Here is a 20226-nt window from a genome sequence, read left to right on the forward strand (position 1 = left end):
CGAGGGCCTCCCTGACTTCCTTCAAGTTCCAGCTAAAATCCTACCTCCTACAGGAAGCCTTCCCCAACCCCTGTTAATGCCCACACCTTCCCTGTGATCTTAGCTCCAGTTTATTCTAGTGATCTTGTTTGTATCTAGTTGATTTGATTTCATGTTGTCTCTCACATTAGGACATTAGTGGGAGATAGCTGGCCATCTGCCTGGGCCTAGAGTCCAGAAGCCTTGGATTCAAATCCAGCCTCAAATACTTACTAAGCTGTGTGATCCTGGGTAAGTCACTTACCTGTCTCTATTTCCTCAACTGGAAAATGGGTAAAATAATAGCATCACCTCCTTGGGTTAATGTAAGGATCAAACAAGATATTTGAAGTATTTAACACAGTGGGGAGGTGGAGGAGGAAGGAGATTGCGGGAGGGAAGTAGGGTGTTAGTTACCAGATCTCTTTTTCCCCAGATACAGCCAGATAGGCTTAAGGGAACTAACTATATTTGATGCTCCCAGGGACACGGGGCTGAAGTCGTGGTCCAGCCGTTTCTAGCTGCCTGGGGCTTGCCCTAATGACATCTCCAGCCCCAGCTATCTCTCTCTCTCTTCCTTGACAACCCAGATCTCCCAATCAGGCTCTGTAAATGATGACAGCCATCACCGGATCCTGGGACTTTGGCATACAGTCCAAATCTAACTCAATGGGGCGGATGTGGGGCGGACCAGGGGAGGGGCATGCTCTGCTTAAAACACCTCGGGCTGTATCCCTCTGCAGCTTGAGCCTCTGGGAGGGGAGAGTACCGGAGTACACAGACAAACAGAGCCATCCCCTGTTCTGGTCGCCTGAACTCTCCTGTCATGGTAACTGCCTCAAAGGGCTGGCTGCCTGTGGTGGGGGGGAAGGGGCAGGAGTCATGGACATCCCTTTCCTCTGCCTCTATTCCCACTGGTCTTGCAAAGCCCCCAGAGGTGGGATTGGGAGAGGGACATTGCGGCTGAGGCTACCAAGTCTGACTGACTGTTTCTTTCTCCTTAGACAAGTTACACAGACCGAGGAGAGAAGGTAAGGAAGGGCTGGGAAGGGGGTGAGGGGAATTGGTCAGGCCAGTGCCCAGATTGTGCCATGGCTGGACCATGGGGGCACTTCACACACCAATCAGATTGGCAGAGCTCTGCAGTGCCTGTGGTCACAAAGGAAGCAGGGCTGGAGTTCCACTAGGTTTTATCATGATCAGAAAGGACAGGAAACAAGGGAATCATAAGGGCGACCCAGAAGGCGAGGAAGATGACAGGATTCTAACAAGTTGGAGAAGAATGATGACCCTTAAAGGTCATCTAACCTATACACTTCTTTTATAGACGAGACTGAGGTCCGGAGAGGAGCCACTGACCTAAAGTCGTACAGAGCCAGGTCTTCTCACTCCAAATCCAATGCTTTATCTATGATGACTTATTACATAGGGAGCCTCAAGTTCCTGGCGCTGCCTCTGGACAGAGCTTCCCGGGCAACCACCCGCTAGAAAACTCGCTTCATTTTCCCTAAAAACTCATGCAGCATCCCTGACTGATAAGACTCCATCATCTCATAAGCTTCACTTCTAAGAAGTTCTTTTTAACGCCTAACCCTAATCCTTCTTGGTTATTATTCTGTGTGGGGGACAGTGTGGATAGAGCAGAGTGGGTGTTGGAATCTGAGTCAGGAAGAAGACTAGGAGCACAAGTTGTACTCCAGTGGTACCTGGGTGATCTTGAGCAAGTCACTTACCCTCTTAAGGGTCTCAGTTTCTGTCTCTGTAAAATGGAGATAATAATAGCTGTACTACCTACATCACCCAGATGGTATAAGGAAAGTGATTTATAAATTGAAATATTATGGAAATGTAACTTATTATTATTTTGTACTGGCTCTGGCTGGTGTGGAACAGGGAAGGGGGGGAGGTGGAGGACAGGTGTTTTCCAAAGGAAATTTGGCCTCTGACTCTGCTTGGTCTCTGGGGCAGAGAGGGGTGCTCTAATTTTCTGATCTTATGGATTCTCATAACAGTCTATATTTCTATAGGATTTTAAGGCTTTCCAAGGATGTTAGCATTACTATATCCTTTGAGCCTCAAAACAGCGCTGAAAGGTAGGCCGTGTAGGCGTCCCCATTTTACAGAAGGTATAGGAGACTCAGAGAGGTGAGTGAATTATCCATGGGCACACAGCTAGTATGTTTCTGAGAGGCAAGATTCCCACCCAGACCTCTTCTGACTCTGAGGCTTGCATTTTTTCTCCTAGACCTCTTCAGAGATACCTAAAATGGGACCCCTCTTTTACCCTGGGATGTCTAATCTTGGAGTTCTGACTCCCCTGGCTGTGGGAAGCTTGAAGGTCTGCCCAGCTCTGGCCCATTCTTTCCTGCCCTGCCCCACCCCGAAGCAGGCTGCTTAGCCCTGCTCCCATCAAGAAACTACTTAGTCTAATGGAAAAAGCGGTGAACATGAGGCTCTGAGTTCTGGGTTCTATTCCTGGCCCTTTTATTAACTCACTGTGATTTGACAAAAGCCACTTAAGATTTATACAGCACTTTAAGGATGACAAAGTGCTTTACAAATATTATTTCATTTGATCCTCATAACAACACTAGAAGATAAGTGTTATTATTATGCCCATTTTACAGATGCAGAAACCGAGACAGAAAGGGGTTCAGTGATTACCCAGGGTCACACAGCTAGTAAGTGTCCAAAGACAAATTTGAATTCAGGTCTTCCTGACTCCAGGTCCACTGTGTACTATCTAATGGACCACCTAACTGCCACTGTTCAGCTCTGAACCAAAATTTTCACTTCTGAGAAAGAAAGGGTTGAATTGAAGTGGGAGAACTCTGATTTTTGTTCTCTCCCCCACCAGCCTGCCATAGCTGAAATGCCCCTTCTCCAGGGGTCTGGAAATTCATGGCCCTCCTGAATTCTGTCCCTCTGTTCTTATTTCCACATAGCCCCCCAGAGGCCGGTTCCTTCACTTCCACTCAATCACCTTCTGGGTTGGAAATGCCAAACAGGTATGTATGTGTATGAGGGAGTGTGGGTGAGACACAGCAGAAGAAGGGGAGCAAATGGGACAAGGGCAGAGAATAAGGGAGGGTGTCTACCTTGGCCCCTAGAGCAAGGGGCATGTCTCTGCCTAGGCTCCGATAGGTTCCCGGGAGGGGAGGAGCAGACGCGTGCAGTTGTCCAGGCTGGTATTTGAACCTGGGGTGGGGTGGGCGAGGAAGGAGACTGAGGGGAGGGAAAGGGGAGACCTTATGCAATCGGACCTAGGATTGACCAATTTATCTGCCAGGGTCAGGGTCAGCTGGCAGAGCTGCCCCCGCCTAGTACGGCCCATCCATAAGCTTCTAGGGCCCGAGAAGCCAAAACAGGGTAAATGGGAGAGTTCTTTCCATTGAGCAGGGGCCCACTCCCTTAAAGAAAATGGAAGTGTGTCTCTGGGTTGCCTCTCTTATGGGAGCCCATGATATCTGCCCTGGCCCAAGGGTTCTCTGGTCCTGAGTCCTGAGTTCTGATCCCCTTGTGCCTTTTCCAGGCAGCTTCTTTCTACTGTCACAAAATGGGCTTCTCCCCTTTGGCCTACCGGGGTCTGGAGACTGGCTCCAGGGAGGTGGCATCCCATGTGGTGAAACAAGGCAAGGTGAGCGCTCTCTAGCCTGCCCAGGGGAGGCTATCGAATCCTGGGGTGACCCAACCCTCCTCCTTCCCCTGTGTGACCTTGGGCCAATTCTCTCCTCTTTCAGAACCTCAGTTTCCACATATTAATGAGAATGTACTTAAAATGAAGATAATATATGTGAAGTGCCTTATAAACATGAAAATGTTATGAAATATAAGCTATTAGTATAATAGAAATAAAATGAGGTGGTTGGAGTGGATCAATTAGTTGATCAACAAACATTTATTAAGCAGTTACTGTATGCTAGGCCCTGTGCTAAGTGCTGGAGATACAAAACCAAAAATGAAATAGTTCCTGCCCTCAAGAAGCTTACCGTCTATCAGATGACTTCTAAGGCCAAGCTTTAAATCTATGATCGTTTGACACACTCTTAGCTTCTCTCTGCGTACTCACAGGCAACCACCTTTTAAGGCCTAGCTCAAGCTCACCTCCTCCAAGAAGTCTTCCTGGCTCTTCTCTGAACTCTTAACTTACCATCCACCCTGGATTATTAACCCCTTTTAATGCTCAAGATGCCAACTATGCAACTATGCATGCGTGTAACCCGGCTGTCCTGAGAACTCTGCACTCTCTCTCTCTCTCTCTCTCTCTCTCTCTCTCTCTCTCTCTCTCTCTCTCTCTCTCTCTCTCCCTCTGTCTCTCTTTCTTCTCTCTCTCCTCTCTCTGTCTCTCTCTTTTCTTCTCTCTCCTCTCTCTGTCTCTCTCTTTTCTTCTCTCTCCTCTCTGTCTCTCTTTCTTTTCTCCCCTCTCTCTGTCTCTCTCTTTTCTTCTCTCTCTCCCCTCTCTCTGCCTCTCTCTTTTCTTCTCTCTCTCCTCTCTCTGTCTCTTTCTTTTCTTCTCTCTCCTCTCTGTCTCTCTTCTCTTTCCTCTCTCTGTCTCTCTCTTTTCTTCTCTCTCTCCTCTCTCTGTCTCTTTCTTTTCTTCTCTCTCCTGTCTCTCTTTCTTCTCTCTCCTCTCTCTGTCTCTTTCTTCTCTTCTCCTCTCTGTCTCTCTTTCTTCTCTCTCTCCTCTCTCTGCCTCTCTTTTCTTCTCTCTCTCCTCTCTCTGTCTCTCTCTTTTCTTCTCTCTCTCCTCTCTCTGTCTCTTTCTTTTCTTCTCTCTCCTCTCTCTGTCTCTCTCTTTTCTTCTCTCTTCTCCTCTTTCTCTCTCTCTTCTCTCTTTCCTCTTCTTTCCCCTTCTCTTCTCTCTCCCTCTGTGTGTGTGTGTCTCTCTCTCCTCTCCTCTTTTCTCTTCTCTCTCTCTCTCCTCAGCTCCCTTTGGTTCAATCACCTCTATAGAGATAATTTCCAGATGCCCATGTCTCTCTCCTGAGTGCCAGTACTGTATTTCAAATTGCCTGATGGATAGCACCACCTTGATGCCCTGTGGACATCTCCAACTTTGCCTGCCCAAATAGAACTCCTCATTTTTCTTCCTAAACCCACCCACCCCTCCTTCATATTTCCTATTTCCATGGAGGAGCAGCATCATCCTTCCAGTCACCCAGATTAAAAACACTGGAGTCACCCTCAACCCTTCCCTCTTCCTCACCTCCCACTCCCACAGCTCACTGGCTGCCAAGTCTTGTTAATTCTACCCCCTCAATGCGTTGAGCATTGGTCCCTTCTCACCACTCACGTGGCCACCATCCCAGTTTAGGCCCTGGACTAGTATGCTTTCCCTGCCTCCCCTCTCTCTTCTCTATCAATTCTCTACTCAGCTGCGAGGGTGATTTCCTAAAGTCTGACCCTCCTGTCCAAGAAGATCCAAGTGGCTCCCTGTGGCCTCTGGGATTAAATACAGATTCCTCCGTTCAGGCATTTAAAGCCTTTCACAATCTGGTTGACCCTAACTTTCCAGATTGGTTACAATTGCTCCCTGCCCCCCCACAGTGGCATTCTGTATTTCACCCATCTCATCTTCCACATGCATGACATACGACTACCTTCTGGAAGAGGCTTTCCCTAATTTTTCCATTTACTAGTTTCCTCTCTAATCACTTGGTATTTATTTTGTGAGTCAATAATGCCAACAAACATTTACATAGTGCCAACTATGGGCGCTCTACTAGGACTATGTCATTTGATCCTCTCAACAACCCAGGGAGGTAGGTACTATCATTGTCCCTATTTTACAGATGAGGAAACCTAGGCAAACAGAATCTAAGTGACTTGCCCAGGTTCACACAGCTAGGAAGTGTCTGGGGCCACATTTGAACTCAGGTCTTCCTGACTCCAGGCCTGGTACCCTACATATCCTTATCTTTGAACATGTTGTGTTCCCCCTGTAGAATGTTGCTTTTATACTGGTATGCCCAGCAGCTAGCACAGGGATTAGCACACAAAAGGAGTTTAATAAATGTGTGCTCACTGAATTTATCCCCTGCCTCTGTGCCTTTGCCAAGGAGTGCTCTCCCTCCTCACTTCTATTTCTTGGAATCCCTTGTTTCCTTGAAGGCTCAGCTCAGGTGCTGCCTCCTCCTACTGTCCTTTCCTGAACCCCCTATTTGTTTGTGTTCAGCTTCCTTTCTGAAGTTACTTTGTTTACTTTGAATATATTTTGCATTTACATTTACTTATCTTACAATTAAAGGAATTTAATCTCTGATAACAGAGTCACAATATGGTATATGGGATCCTTGGAATTCCTAGCTTCCTTTAAGGCTTTTATTTTCCTTACTGTCACCTTTACCATCACCATCACCACCACCACCACCACCACCACCACCACCACCACCACCACCACCACCACCACCACCATCACCACCACCACCATGACCACCATCATCATCACCATCACCACCACCACCACCACCATCACCACCACCACCACCACCACCACCATCACCACTACCACCACAACCACCATCATCATCACTATCACCATCACCACCACCACCACCACCACCATCACATCACCATCGCCATCACCATCACCACCACCACCATCACCACCATCACCATCACCATCACCATCATTACCATCACCACCACCAACATCATCACCACCACCACCACCACCACCACCACCACCACCACCACCACCACCACCATCACCACCACCAATATCACCAACACCACAACCACAACCACCACATACATCCCCCCCAGCAGAATGTAAACTCCTGGGCTAAATGTTTTTCTATTTGTCTGCCTAGAATCTAGCACAGTTCCTGTCACATTGTAGGTGCTTAAAAATGTTTGTTGAATCTGTCTCACTAGACTGGAAAATCCTTGGAGTCTTACAGTCCCCTGCATCTCTCTTCCCTCTCCTGATACAGACCTGGAGATACAAGAGCTCAGTGCGGGGTCTAAGTCTCTCCCAGAGGGGGCACCAAAGTTTGGGGAGAAGAGCTTCTGGATGGTCTTTGGGGTCATGGAGGGATGTATTTGCCCATCCCCCCCGGGGGCAAGGGGCAATGCTGGTGGAGCCAATAAGTATTCTCTGGCTGTACTTGCATCTTCTGATGCCCCCTTGGCAGTGAGGGAAGATGAAGTCTGATGAGGAAACCACACTGTTGTTTTCTCTCTTCTTCGTGTAGATTATATTCATCTTCTCATCTGCTCTCAACCCTGGAAACAAAGGTGAGGAAGTCCCACTGTCCTGGGCCCAGAGCTGGAGGCCTTCCCCAGTGGGGGCACTCCTTACAAGCTACGTGGAAAAAAAAAAACGGAGTCCTTGGGGGAAGGGGATAAGGGTGGGCAGAGGGTGTGCTGAGGGTCCAGGGAGGAGGCTGAAGTCCAGGATGGCCTAGGATTATGAGCACTGAGGGCTCTGGGTGTTCTCTCCCTCTCCTCACACAGAGATGGGTGACCACTTGGTAAAACATGGCGATGGGGTGAAAGACATCTCCTTTGAGGTGGAAGATTGTGACTACATTGTTCAGGTGAGTGGGAGAGGGTGGGGAAGTAGCAACCCCTTCACTCTCCCCTAGGCCAGCTCAGATTCCACGGAGCATAGAGGCCTGTTGTATGTGCCTAGTTCTTTACATGTTTCCTTTTCATTAGAATGTAAGCTCCTTGAGGACAGGGACTGTTTTGCCTTTCTTTATATCGCTAGGATTTATTACCATGCTTGACACATAGAAAGTACTTAATGCAGGTAGACTGATTGATTGACACCTCCATCCGCAGAAGGTCACTGAGCTAGCAATGCAAGGAAATTTAGAGGCCATCCTCCCTCTCATTTTACAAAAGAGGAAACTGAGGCCCAGAGAAATTAAATAACTAATCACAGAATCTTAAGGTCTATTAAGTCCAAACCTCTGATTTTACAGAGGAAGAAGCCAAGACCCAAGAAATCACCTGCCCAATATCACACAGATAGTAAGTGACAGAACCCAGATCCTTCAATTTCAAAATGAACATTCTTTCTCCATTCATTGGACCCTGAATGACAGCTACACCAATTTGGGTAACAGTGGGTGTTTCAGTAGATAGAATACTAGACTTCTCAGGAAGATTGGGTCCAAATCTGGCCTCTGACCCATATTAACTGTGTGACCCTGGGTGGGTCATTTAAACTTCCTAAGCTTCGATTTTTTCATCTGTACAATGGGAATAATAATACCTGGCATTCACATTGTGGCACAGTAGATAGAGTTAGAAAGTTCTGGGTTCAAGTCTAGCCTCTAGCCCCTGACACAGGCTGGTTGTATAATTCTAGGCATAACCTCTTAATGCCTTAGTCAGTAAGTCAACAGGCAATTATTAAGTGTTCTAAGTTCTGCAGGTACAGAGAAAGGCAAAAACATTGCCTCCAAGCAGCTCACATTCTAATGGGGAAGATAGCATGAAAACAATTATGTATATACAAGATAGAGAGGGGACAGCTAGGTGGCACAGTGAATAGAGTGCAGGGCCTGGAGTCAGGAAGATATGAGTTCAAATCTGACCTCAGACTCTTACTAGCTGTGTGACCCTGGGCAAGTCACTTCACCCTGTTTGCCTCAGTTTCCTCATCTATTAAAGGAGCTGAAGAAGGAAATGGCAAACCACTCTAGTATCTCTGCCAAGAAAACCTCAAATGGGGTCACAAAGAATTAAGATATGACTATAAAATCACTGAATAACAACAAAATATGATATATAGAGTAGATAGAAGGTAATCTCAGAGCAAGGGCATTAACATTAAAGAGAGATGAGAAAAGGCCTTGGGCAAAAGATAAGATTTGAGTTGAGTCTTAAAGGAAGCTAAGGAGGTAGAGATAAGGAGGATGAGCATTCTAGGCAAGGGGGACAGCTAGTGCAAAAGTGTATAGGTGGGAGATAGAGTCAATGTGTGAGAAACAAAAAGCAGGCTAGTGTCTTTGGGTCATTGAGTCCATGGAGGTAAGTAAAGTGTCAAAAGACAGGAAAGGTAGGAAGGGCTTTGAATACCAAATTGGGTATTATATTTGATCTCAAAAGTAATAGGGGAGTCAGCAATTTGGTAATTCCCTAAAGATCATAAGTTTCTATATCGGATTGCTTACTGTCTCAAAGAGGAGGGTGGGGAGGGAAGGAGGGAGGGATAGAATTTAGAACTCAGAATTCTAAAAAACATTCAAAAATTGTTTTAACATGTAATTGGGGAAAAATAAAATATTATATAAAAAGGCTATGAATTTCAGAGAAAGTGACGCCCTCCAGTGGTAAATGGAGTTTCTCTTGGAGAGCTCCTCAAGCCAATGAAATCACTAGGTCAGTTCCCCAACCCATCTATCCTGCCCCCCCCAGTACCTACCGACAAGGTTGTCACATAGCTCAAATGAGATATCATCTGGAGATTCCTGGTACATTTTAAAGTGTAAATATAAATAATTAATGTTATAAATGTAAGTTATTAATATTATTTGTCTACATTACTTTGCTATTCTCGCATCCTTGGAAGATCCTGGGGATGGGCCAGTCCCCTAAGCTGAGTTGAGCAGCTCTCTCTGAATCAACACCCCTATCCTAGGACAGAAGAGCCTCTTTCCCTTAAGGGGGGGTAGTGGCCCCAAGCAGGGCTATGTTGGGGGATGGGGAGAAGCAGCTATTCCCATGAGGTTCTGTGTGTGAGATGGCAGGATTATGGAGGCTCAGCTCTGCCCCAGTAAAACCGATCTGAGCCTGCTGGTTGATATTGTAAGTGAGCTCCTCAGGTTAATACTTGGCCAGGTTGCGGGCCAGGTCAGGGAGAAGTCAGATCCTCAAGACGAGTCCTGTCCTCTCCAATGCAGAAAGCCCGGGAAAGAGGTGCAATCATTGTGAAGGAGCCGTGGATAGAACAGGACAAGTTTGGATGGGTGAAATTTGCTGTATTGCAGACCGTGAGTATATGCCGAGCCCTGCTCACTGGACAATCAGACCCTTCCTGTGCCCCATGACCTCCAATCAGAAATCCTTCTCCTCTCCCCTCACTGTTCTCGATCCATCAGGATGTTGGGGGAGGTGGCATTGGTACCCAAGTTCTCTCTCATTCACCCCCATCCCAGGACCTCAACCAGAGCTATAACTAGGGTAGGGCAACTGGAGCTTTGTCCCAATGTGACAAATTTAGAGGGTGCTGACAGAACTTATAGTCCTTCAGCATCCCGAGAAACAAGACAGTCAAGCACATATGTGAAATCAATCAACAAACATTGATTAAACCCTTACTATGTGCCAGGCTCTGTAGGAGTCATAGCTAAAAGTGAAACAGTCCTTGCTTTGGAGATTATACGCTACCTGATAAAATTCCACCTTTACTTTGCTCTGTTCCTCTTGCCTCCCCATCATCAACCAGATCCCGACATCATTTAGGGGTTTCTACTCTCTCAACTGAGGGTGCCCTCTGTGCCACTTGTCTCCGGCACAAAAATTCCTATTAAGATAGGGTTCTGCTTTTACTGTCTTATGGATAGAAAGTTCTCCTTAATGTCTGACCTCAGTCCCACCTGCTGCCTACTCCTGCTTGCTCTGTTTGCAAGACTAAATGTAGGGGCAGCTAGGTGGTGCAGTGCATAGAGCGCCAGCCCTAAATCCGGCCTCAGACCAAACACTTGATACTTACTAGCTGTGGGACCCTGGGCAAGTCACTTAACCCGAATTGCCTAAAAAAAATAGTAAATGTGGGTATCTGGTCATGGTTCTTCCCATTAACCATAGCACAGAGGAGTACCGGGGGGCTCTGGGAGGGAGCCTGGCAGCACCCCCCTTTCCTAAGGCTGCCAAGTCAAAGTTGAGGGCAAGGAGGAGAAAGGAGACCCCAGGCCAAAGTGGTAGGGGACTGAGGGCTTCTGAGGAATCAGGGTCACTCCTTTCAGAGGGGTTAAACCCGGTGGGGATGGGAATGGGGTGTTTTCCTGTGCCCACAGTATGGAGATACCACACACACCCTGGTGGAGAAACTGAATTACACCGGACCCTTCCTGCCTGGCTTTGAGGCCCCTTTCTTCGAGGACCCCTTGCTTCCAACACTGTGAGTGCCCCCGGCCCTCTCCTTCCCTGCCCCACCCCCTCAGGGCCAAGACTCTTCCTTACAAAGGGTCCAAGTGAGAAGCAGTCGGTTCTTAACCCAGGTTCTTAACCTGGGGTCTGGAATTCGGGTTTTTTCATATTCTGATAACTATTTCAATATACAGTTACACCTTCCACATCACAACTTTCCCCAGTGTAGTTTCAATATATTGTGGGTTTTCATAAGAAGTTAAATGGGAATTTTGGGGGAATTTTGAGGAAGCCTCAGAGGACACATGAAAGCCAGCAGACAACACAGAAAAAGTTTAGAAACTCAATAATGCATGAAGTATACGTATAGTATTGTATAATATCAGCATATTTTATCTTTTAATTCCAAAATGATTCAGACTTCTCTGATAACAAGGGAGGGCCAAAATTTTTTTGTGGATTTTCCACATCATGGGGGGCGCCATACCCCTAATTCCCGTGATGTGGAAGGGATAACTATAATTGGTTTCCATTGTCATCCTATGTGTTTTATTTTATGTACTTAAACATAACTCTGGGAAAGAACCCATTGGCTTCAGCAGAGTGTCAATGAGAGCCAGGACACATACCCCAAAAGGATTAAGAGCCTCTCATCTACAAGGATTCCCTCTCCAACTTGGTCTCAGAGAGTTCTCCTCCATGACTGGGGCAAACACAAACATATGCTACCTCACTGAATGTTAGGATTCTGGGTCTAGAACTGGGAGGAACTCAGAGGTCACCCAGTCCAACGCCCTCATGTTAAGGACAAGGAAATAGGCCAGAGAAGGGAAGGGACTCTGTTCAAGGCCAAAAAGCCAAAAGCAGAGGGGTGTGTGTGTGTGTGTGTGTGTGAGAGAGAGAGAGAGAGAGAGAGAGAGAGAGAGAGAGAGAGAGAGAGAGAGAGAGAAAGGAGAGACAGAGAGAGAAAGGAGACAGAGATAGAGAGAAAGGAGACAGAGAAAGGAGAAAGAGAGAGAGAGAGAAAGTAGAGAGAGAGAAAGGAGAGAGAGAGAGAGAAAGGAGAGAGAGAGAAAGAGAGAGAGAGAGAGAGAGAGAGAGAGAGAGAGAGAGAGAAGGAGAGAGAGAAAGGAGAGAGAGAGAAAGGAGAGAGAGAGAGAGAAAGGAGAGACAGAGAGAGAAAGGAGAGAGAGAGAGAGAGAGAGAGAGAAAGGAGAGAGAGGAGAGACAGTGGTGGTTGGGGCTATTGCTGGTGCTGCTCAGTCACGTCAGTCACGCCCCAACTCTTCCCATTTGGGGTTTTCTTGGCAGAGATCCTGGAGTGGTTTGTCATTTCCTTCTCCAGTGCATTTTACAGATGAGGAAACTGAGGCAAACAGGGTGAAGTGACTTGCCAGGGTTCACACAGCTAGTCAGTGTCTGAGGCTGGATTTGAACTCAGCTTGATGAGTCTTCCTGACTCCAGGCCCAGCTCTCTATCCATGGCACCACCTAGGTGTGTATAAGTGGGTAGCAGAGAAGATTGCCATGCCATGCCTTGGTTTCTCACCAGATAACTGGATGAGATGAAGCATGGCTTGGGGGTCTAGGGGTGCCTAGCTGGGGGGAGGGGCTGAGATAAAAGTGGACTCAATCATTCTCCAAACCAGGCACTAAGTGGAACCACCTGAGAGGAGCAGAGAGAGATCACTGGAGGTCCAGAGGTCAATTGAATAAAAGCTTATTGAATTGAAATATCTGGGTCTCGGTTTCCCCATTGGTAAAATGAAGAGATTAAACCAAATGATCTCACAGGTCCCTTCCAACTCTGACATTCCTTGTTTTCCTAGCTCCCAAGGCTAAAGGTTAGGCTGGATACATCCCCCTTCCCCTTCAGATTTCCCTTCCTCTTCAGATTTCCCTTCCCTCTTCCAGGCCAGACTGCAAATTGGCTATGATTGACCATGTTGTGGGGAATCAGCCTGACCAAGAAATGGTGCCAATAGCAGATTGGTGAGTAGTTGAGTGGAGTGGGTCCCCTGACTTCCTATCCTCGATAATAATGACCTTCTTTGCAGAGGCCTGGGACTCCAACCTTTGTTCCAGTCCATCTTCTCTAGATTTTAAATGGAGAAAATAGAAGTCCAAAGTAGTGTGCTAGCTATCCATCCATTCCTCCACCTATCCACCTCTCTGCCAGCCCATCTATCCATGAATCTACCCATCCATCTATCTGCCAATCATCTATCCATCCATCCACCTATCCATCCATCCATCTATCCATCCAAGCATCCATCTATCTGCCAGCCCATCTATCCATGACTCTATCTATCCATCTATCTATCCATCCATTTACTCATCCATCTACCTGCCAGTCCACCTATCCTTCCAACCACCTATCCAGTCAGCCATCTATGCATCTACCTATCCATCTATCTGCCAACCCATCTATCCATCCATCTACCTATTCATCCATCCATCTATTCACCCATCCATCTATCTGCCAATCATCTACTTATGCATCTACCTATCCACCCATCCGTCTGTCTATCTACCCATCCATCTATCTGCCATTCTATCTATCCATCCAACCACGTATCCAGCCATCCATCTATCCATCTAGCCAGCCATCTATCTGCCAATCATCTATCCATCCATCCACCCATTCATCCATCTCTCTATCCATCCATCTATCTATCCACCTATCCATCTGCCAATCCACCTATACTTCCAACCACCTATGCAGCCAGCCATCTATCCATCCACCCATCCATCTATCTGCCAATCATCTATCCATCCATTCATCTATCCAACCATCTACCCATCCCTCCACCTATCCATCCATTCAACAAATATCAGTGAATGCCTACTGTACGCAGAGCCTTGTGCCTAGAGATGGAAAGCCCCCATCCTCTAAAGAATCTTGACCCCACTCCAACCTCTAACCTGGGCTTCTTTCCTCCTTATAGCCCCTAGCTCTCTCTCTCTCTTTCTCTGGTTCTCTATGCAAGAACTATGTCACTTAGAGAACTATGTCCCACTTAGAATCTCCCAGAATGCCAAATCTTAATATGAAATAAGAGTCCATTATAGAGAGACAGCTGTAGCTTAGGCACTCTATGAGGGCAGCCAGAAGGAAAGAGATTTTCTCTACCCTTGGAGACTTACAGCCAAGTTGGGGAAATGAGTCAAATCCAACCATGGAAACAACCTGAGAATAGCCTCAAAGGATGCAGAGCTGAAGGCACATGGGAAAACGGAGTATTAAAAAGTAGGTCAGAGAAGGTTTACAGGATGAGGTACTCAGTGAGCTGGTATGACAGAAAGAATACTGTATTTGGATCAGGAAACCTGGGTTCAAATTCTGACTATGCAACTGACTCCAACGACTTGAACAACTTAGGTCATCTCTCTGGACTTCAGTTTCCTATTAACTGAAGAATTATAGATTCAGATCTAGAAGGGACTTCAAAGGTCATCTAGTCCAGCCCTAGTCTAGCCCAGATAAAGAAACTGAGGCTCACAAAGGTAGGTCAAGTGACTTTCCCAGGGTCACAGAAGTAGTGACCAGTGGGGGCAGATGGATATAAAGAACAGTTGAAGAAATTGGTCCTTCACTTCCCATATTGCCCTTCTCTGGATACTCCACATCCTTCCCAAAATATGGCAACCCAGAACTGAACATACATACCTTATGAACACATACCTTATGTGATCTGACTAGGGCAGATTGTGGTAGGACTCGCACCTCTCTCTTTCCATGATTTCTTTAAGCTCCAGTATTCCACATTCTAAGGTCCCTCCCTGCTCTGACACTCCCTATTCTAAGGCTCCTTCCAGCCCTGACATCCCCTGTTCTAAGGCCCCTCCCAGCTCTGACATTCCCTGTTCTAAAGCCCCTCCTGCTCTGACACTCCCTGTTCTAAGCCTCCTCTCAGCTCTAACCTTCTATGCTCTGAGGGTCCTTCCAGCTTCTAAAAATTCTCTTCTAAGCATCTATGGGTAGAGATAATAAATAACTCATAGAACCTTAAGTGGGTGAGATAACTGGGCCTTTGCCACAGGATCCCAAAATTTAGAGAGCCCTGCCTGTACTTACTAAACTCCTTTCAAGGGTGAGGATAACACAATCCTTTAGTAGCATGGAGACAACTGAACTTGGCACCTAGCTAGCAAGAATAATTAGCTAAAAATAGGAAGCCACCAGATGACAGACACCTCTTCACTGATGGGAGCCTCCCTCCAGGTGAGCTCTTACCCACTCTGGGCCTGCCCAGCAGGGGCCTCCCTCCAGGTGAGCTCTTACCCACTCTGGGCCAGCCCGTAGCCTCTGCCCATGGGAGCCCCTTGTTTCAGGCTCACTATCTCCCTGGCATGGAGTGAGATCTCAAGGTCTCTTCCTGTCCCATCCTACAGCCCCACTGATTTTGCATTAAAGCTGATGGAGGACTCATCTTTTACTACTCTCCCTGGGCATTAAAATTAAAATTAAAATCTGGTTCCTCTCCAACAAATACTTATTGACTGCTTGGGAACCTGAGTTCTGCTGTCTCACCCTTGGGTGGCTTTTCCAGGTACAAGAAGACCCTTATGTTTCACCGCTTCTGGTCAGTGGATGACAAGCAAGTGCACACAGAGTTCAGCTCCCTGCGATCCATCGTGATGGCCAATTATGAAGAGACCATCAGAATGCCCATCAACGAGCCTGCCATGGGCAGGAAGAAGTCACAGATTCAGGTAACGCCCAGAGATGCCAACCCAGCTCCCTCCACCCATCCCAAGGACATTGTTCAGGAGTCAGCCAGCAAGGCACGGGGTTGGAGGTAGAGGGGGAGAGTGAGGCAACCTGATGTCATTTGCCAAGCAGCAGACCTGGAGTTAGGTGGACCTGGGGTCAAATCTTAAGTGTGTGACAGATCAAGTTATAGGATCCTAAGATTTATAGCTGGAAGCAACCTTAGAGATCACTGAGTCAAACCCTGTCCTTTAACAGATGAGGAAACAGAAGCACGGACTGGTTAAAGTGGGTCTGAGAAAGGATTCCAACTGAGGGCTCTCTGAGCTGGGTATAGTAATGTCCCTCTCAGTACTGACCTCTCGCAGGGCTGCTGAAATGAAGATAATGTTTGTAAAGCCCTACACAAACCTTAAAGCCCTAGATGAATGTCAGTTATTATTATGGGAAGGACATTTAGATCTGCATCTGACTACAACCTTGGAGAGAGCTGTGGCTAAGAAACCTTTCTGAGATTCAAAGAAAACAGTTGAGGTGGTGGAGAGGATAGTCCAACTATAGATTCAGTAGCTGTGGGAGTGGGAACCTGAGGGTGGGGTGATGGTTGTGTCACGCCATGGCAGAGGTGAGTGGAGAACAATAAAGTGAGATTGAGAGACATGGAGGGGAAGTGCACACTTCTAGATGTCATTCCCTCTTGGGGAAAGTCCTGCTTGCCTCAGTCTGCTATGGCTCTGACTTCGGACCTGCCATCTTTCTTTTCTGTTCCCTTCCAGGAATATGTGGACTATTATGGGGGGGCTGGGGTGCAGCATATTGCCATGTCAACCACTGATATCATCTCTGCGGTAAGTGGGGAGCTGGCCAGGCCGGGCTCCCCTCTATTAATCCTCTGGTGGGATTGTAGAGGGCTTTCAGGGCAGATGGGAATTTCCCTGTGGCTGGTGGGGGTGGATAAGGAGTGTAATCAGGATGGGACAGACGGCTGAGATGCCCAGGAAGATGAGGTAGGATCGAGGTTTGGGTGAGGGGCGCAGGTGTCAGAACTGGGTGTTTTCCAACATAAGAGGGAACAGTTGACCCAGTTTGGTTATGGACTGGTTCTTCTGTCCCTCTACACCACCTCTGCCTTCCCTCCCCATCCCCAGAGGAATATAGTGAGGCCTGGAGAGGGGAGGGAGATATAACCAGCTGATTGGGGATAGGGAGGAGTTGGAGGTAGATCTAGGTTGCCTCTTGGTACAGTAAATAGCTGGATGGTGCAGTGGATAGAATGCCATGTCTGGAGTCAGGAAGACTCATCTTTGTGAGTTCACATCTGGTCTCAGACATTAGCTGTGTGACCCTGCCTCACTTAACTCTGCCTCAGTTTCCTCATCTGTAAAATGAGCTGGAGAAAGAAATGGCAAACCCACTCCAGTATCTTTGCCAAGAAAACCCCAAATGGAAGAGTCAGACATGCCTGAAATCAACTGAACAACAATGGCCAGAGCACTAGCTATAGAGTCAGAGACCCAGAGTTCAAATTCTGACCTCGACACTTTCTTTGCTTTGGGTTATTTTGGTCCATTTCCCCTGTGCTCATCGTGTGCAAAATGAAGGAGTCGACCTTGATGGCCTTAGGTTCTCATCCGGCTCTAGACTTCTCATCCTTTGGCTCTGGCCTGTCCCAGCCCTGATGTTGTGGCTATGGGCTCAGGATGAGACAAGTTGGAGGAAGGGAAAGGTAAGCTGAGGCTGGCCTCCCTGATCTCATACTCTCCCTGGGCAGATTACCCATCTGAGGGCTCGAGGCATGGAGTTCCTGAATGTGCCCTCCACCTACTACAAGCAGCTTCGGGAGCGCCTCAAATCCGCCAAGATCCAAGTGAAGGAGAACATGGACATACTGGAGGTAAATGATTCTCACACCCTCCGGCTTCCCATTCCCGTCCCACCACCCCAATGAAGCCTTTTCTGGCTAGGAGCCCTTTCCATCCCCGGCAGGGCAGAGCCATCATGGGCATCTTGTGCTTCTGGGGCCAATGGGCTGGTCTGGGAAGCAGCTGCCGTAAGGAGCAAACACACCTCAAGAGACCACAAGAAGAAAGGCAGCCTTTCCTGAGAAGAGGCTGCCCTGGGGGGTCAGCACAAGGAAAGGAAAGAAGCTTGCCCTGGAATAAGGCATTGTGGCACAGTAGAAAGAATACTGGGCTTGGAGTTCAGATCCCAGCTCTGACACTTGCTAGATGTGTGACCTTGGGCAAGTCATGTTAAGCTGTCTGGGCCTCAGTTTCCTAATTTGTAAAATGAGGGGACTGGATTTATGGCCTAAGAGGTCACTTCTAGCCCTTAGATATAAGCTCCTCTGTATAAGGCCAAGCCACTACTGTCAGGATGGGAAGGTACTTGAGAGTCCCTCTCAATGCCATCCCTCCCCTCCACTCTCCTCTTCTAAATGATGGAATTAAGGAGCAGCTAGGTGGTGCAGCGGATTAAGCACCAGCTCTGAAGTCAGGAGGACCTGAGTTCAAATGTGACCTCAGACCGAACACTTGACACTAGCTGTGTGACCCTGGGCAAGTCACTTAATCCCAATTGCCTAAAAAAAAGTCAAACAAAAAAAATGAATGATGGAGTTAAACTAGGTGATCACACGAGTTATCTCTGTAAGGAACATTACAGTGCACCTCGTCCAACCTCCTCATTTAATGGAGAGGGAACCAGAGGTCTGGGGATGTTTAACAACCTGCCCAAGGTTATGTATAAAGTAGAGAATCCAGCGCTCTTTCAATTATAAGGTACCTCCAGCTCTTAAATTCTAAGATTCTATGACTTCCATATCCAGGCCAAGGTCACTGTGGCCCCAACCAGTCTCCAAGAGGACAATGGACCCGGCCGTTTTCTGGAGGAGGGACTATTCTTTGGGAAGGTTCTCCTTGTAGTCGGGGGTGGGGGCTTTCTAGGGGCTCCTGCAGCCCAGGAAACAAGGCTCAGGAAGCAGACGGTCAGAAAGCCTGGGTCTGGCCCCTAGGGAAATCCTCCAGCTCTGAGAGCATCACCTCCTTCCCCACTCCCCTGGGAGAAGGGGCTTCCCCTCAGTCTTTCTCTGTCTCCTATTTCCCCGATCTGCCTGGGAGCAGAAGCTGAAGATACTGGTAGATTATGACGAGAAAGGATACTTGCTACAAATTTTCACCAAGCCCGTTCAGGACCGGCCCACAGTCTTCCTGGAGGTGATCCAGCGTCACAATCACCAGGTGATCTGGAGGAGGGAAGGAAGGAGGCGGGAGCAGAGGAGCTGGGAGCAGAGAAAGGAGTCGAGGAAGGACTGGCCAAGGGAGGGGAGGGGAATGGACAGGACAGAACTCGAGGGGCGTGGCAGCTTGGCCTCTGCCTCCCCACGGCTGACTGCCCTCCTCCTTTCTTCCTCATTCCTCCCTCTCCCTAAAGGGCTTCGGTGCGGGTAACTTCAACTCGCTCTTTAAGGCGTTCGAGGAGGAGCAGAACATCCGGGGCAACCTCACGGACCTGGCTCCCGATGGTTTGGGCACTGTCATGTAGCGAGGGGGCGCTGAGGGCAGGGACTGATTCATTTTGTCTGTGTCCCTGCGCCTGGCCTAGAGTAGGGGCTTCATAGTTACCTGTTCATTGGCCAACGGGCATCTCCTCACTACCAAGGAGGTTGGATGGCACCGAGTCGGGACCAGCACAGAGCAAAACTTCCTCTCCAAGAGCCAGGCGACACCAGGGCCAGCCAGGGGTTAGGGGAAGCAATAAAATGCATCAGAGCGTGGGATGTCTGAGAACTGAGTCTGGATTTTGCGCCGCCGTCCAAATATGCCTCCCTTGCTTTCAGCGGCCACTGTGGCCAGGCTTGGGAAGCGGTGTGGGGAGGTAAAGGGATTGGACCTGCTACCCTAGACCGCAAGGGACCGGCAGTGTAGGGGCGTCACGGAACCACTAGGGGTCAGCCTCGGAGAAGGCAGCTCAGGGCGGATGGAGGCTTAGGACAAGTAGATGGGGACTGGGCAGCTGCGGCAGGGGAAGGGCGGAGGAACCTGCCGTCCACCCAAAGCAGCACCCCAAGGTGCTCCCACCCTGGAGGAACTGTCCAGTGAGGCAAGAAACTCCCCTTCTCACCTATAGCCGGCCTAAGTTTAGATCCACTGCACTACAGACATACCGAGTCCACAGGAATCGGAGCTAGAGGTAGGGCTGTGCTGGGTAAACGTTTAACAACCAGCTCTCTGGCACAAAATATGAAAGGCACACTTTTTTTTTCTTTTTTGCTTTCTGGTGAGGCAATTGGGGTTAAGTGACTTGCCCAGGGTCACACAGCTAGAAGTATCAAGTGTCTGAGGCCAGATTTGAACTCAGGTCCTCCTGACTCCAAGCCCAGAGCTCTATCCACTGCATCACCTAGCTGCCCCCTATACTTTAAAATTTAGTTTAGTTTAACTTTTCTC

General features: G+C 48.1%; 1 protein-coding gene across 2 annotated transcripts; it reads left to right on the forward strand.

The window, feature by feature from the left end:
- The first annotated feature begins 742 nt into the window (after positions 1-742).
- Positions 743-19553, forward strand: HPD (4-hydroxyphenylpyruvate dioxygenase). 2 transcript variants are annotated; one of them, XM_020970311.2, is made up of 14 exons: positions 743-847; positions 1023-1049; positions 2964-3026; positions 3551-3655; positions 7215-7257; positions 7477-7559; positions 9876-9965; positions 10992-11095; positions 12979-13056; positions 15618-15780; positions 16555-16626; positions 17550-17672; positions 18901-19017; positions 19211-19553. In XM_020970311.2, exons 1-14 carry the CDS (start codon positions 845-847, stop codon positions 19319-19321), a joined length of 1182 nt encoding a protein of 393 aa, XP_020825970.1. In that variant the 5' UTR covers positions 743-844; the 3' UTR covers positions 19322-19553. The 2 variants fall into 2 exon arrangements, with proteins under 2 accessions (XP_020825970.1, XP_020825969.1); XM_020970310.2 differs by lacking the exons at positions 743-847; positions 1023-1049 and adding an exon at positions 2336-2356.
- Positions 19554-20226: the final 673 nt, after the last annotated feature.

The sequence above is a fragment of the Phascolarctos cinereus genome, unplaced genomic scaffold, assembly GCF_003287225.1.
Source record: "Phascolarctos cinereus isolate Bilbo 61053 unplaced genomic scaffold, phaCin_HiC Scaffold_4;HRSCAF=312, whole genome shotgun sequence".
Classification (NCBI taxonomy): Eukaryota; Metazoa; Chordata; class Mammalia; order Diprotodontia; family Phascolarctidae; genus Phascolarctos; species Phascolarctos cinereus.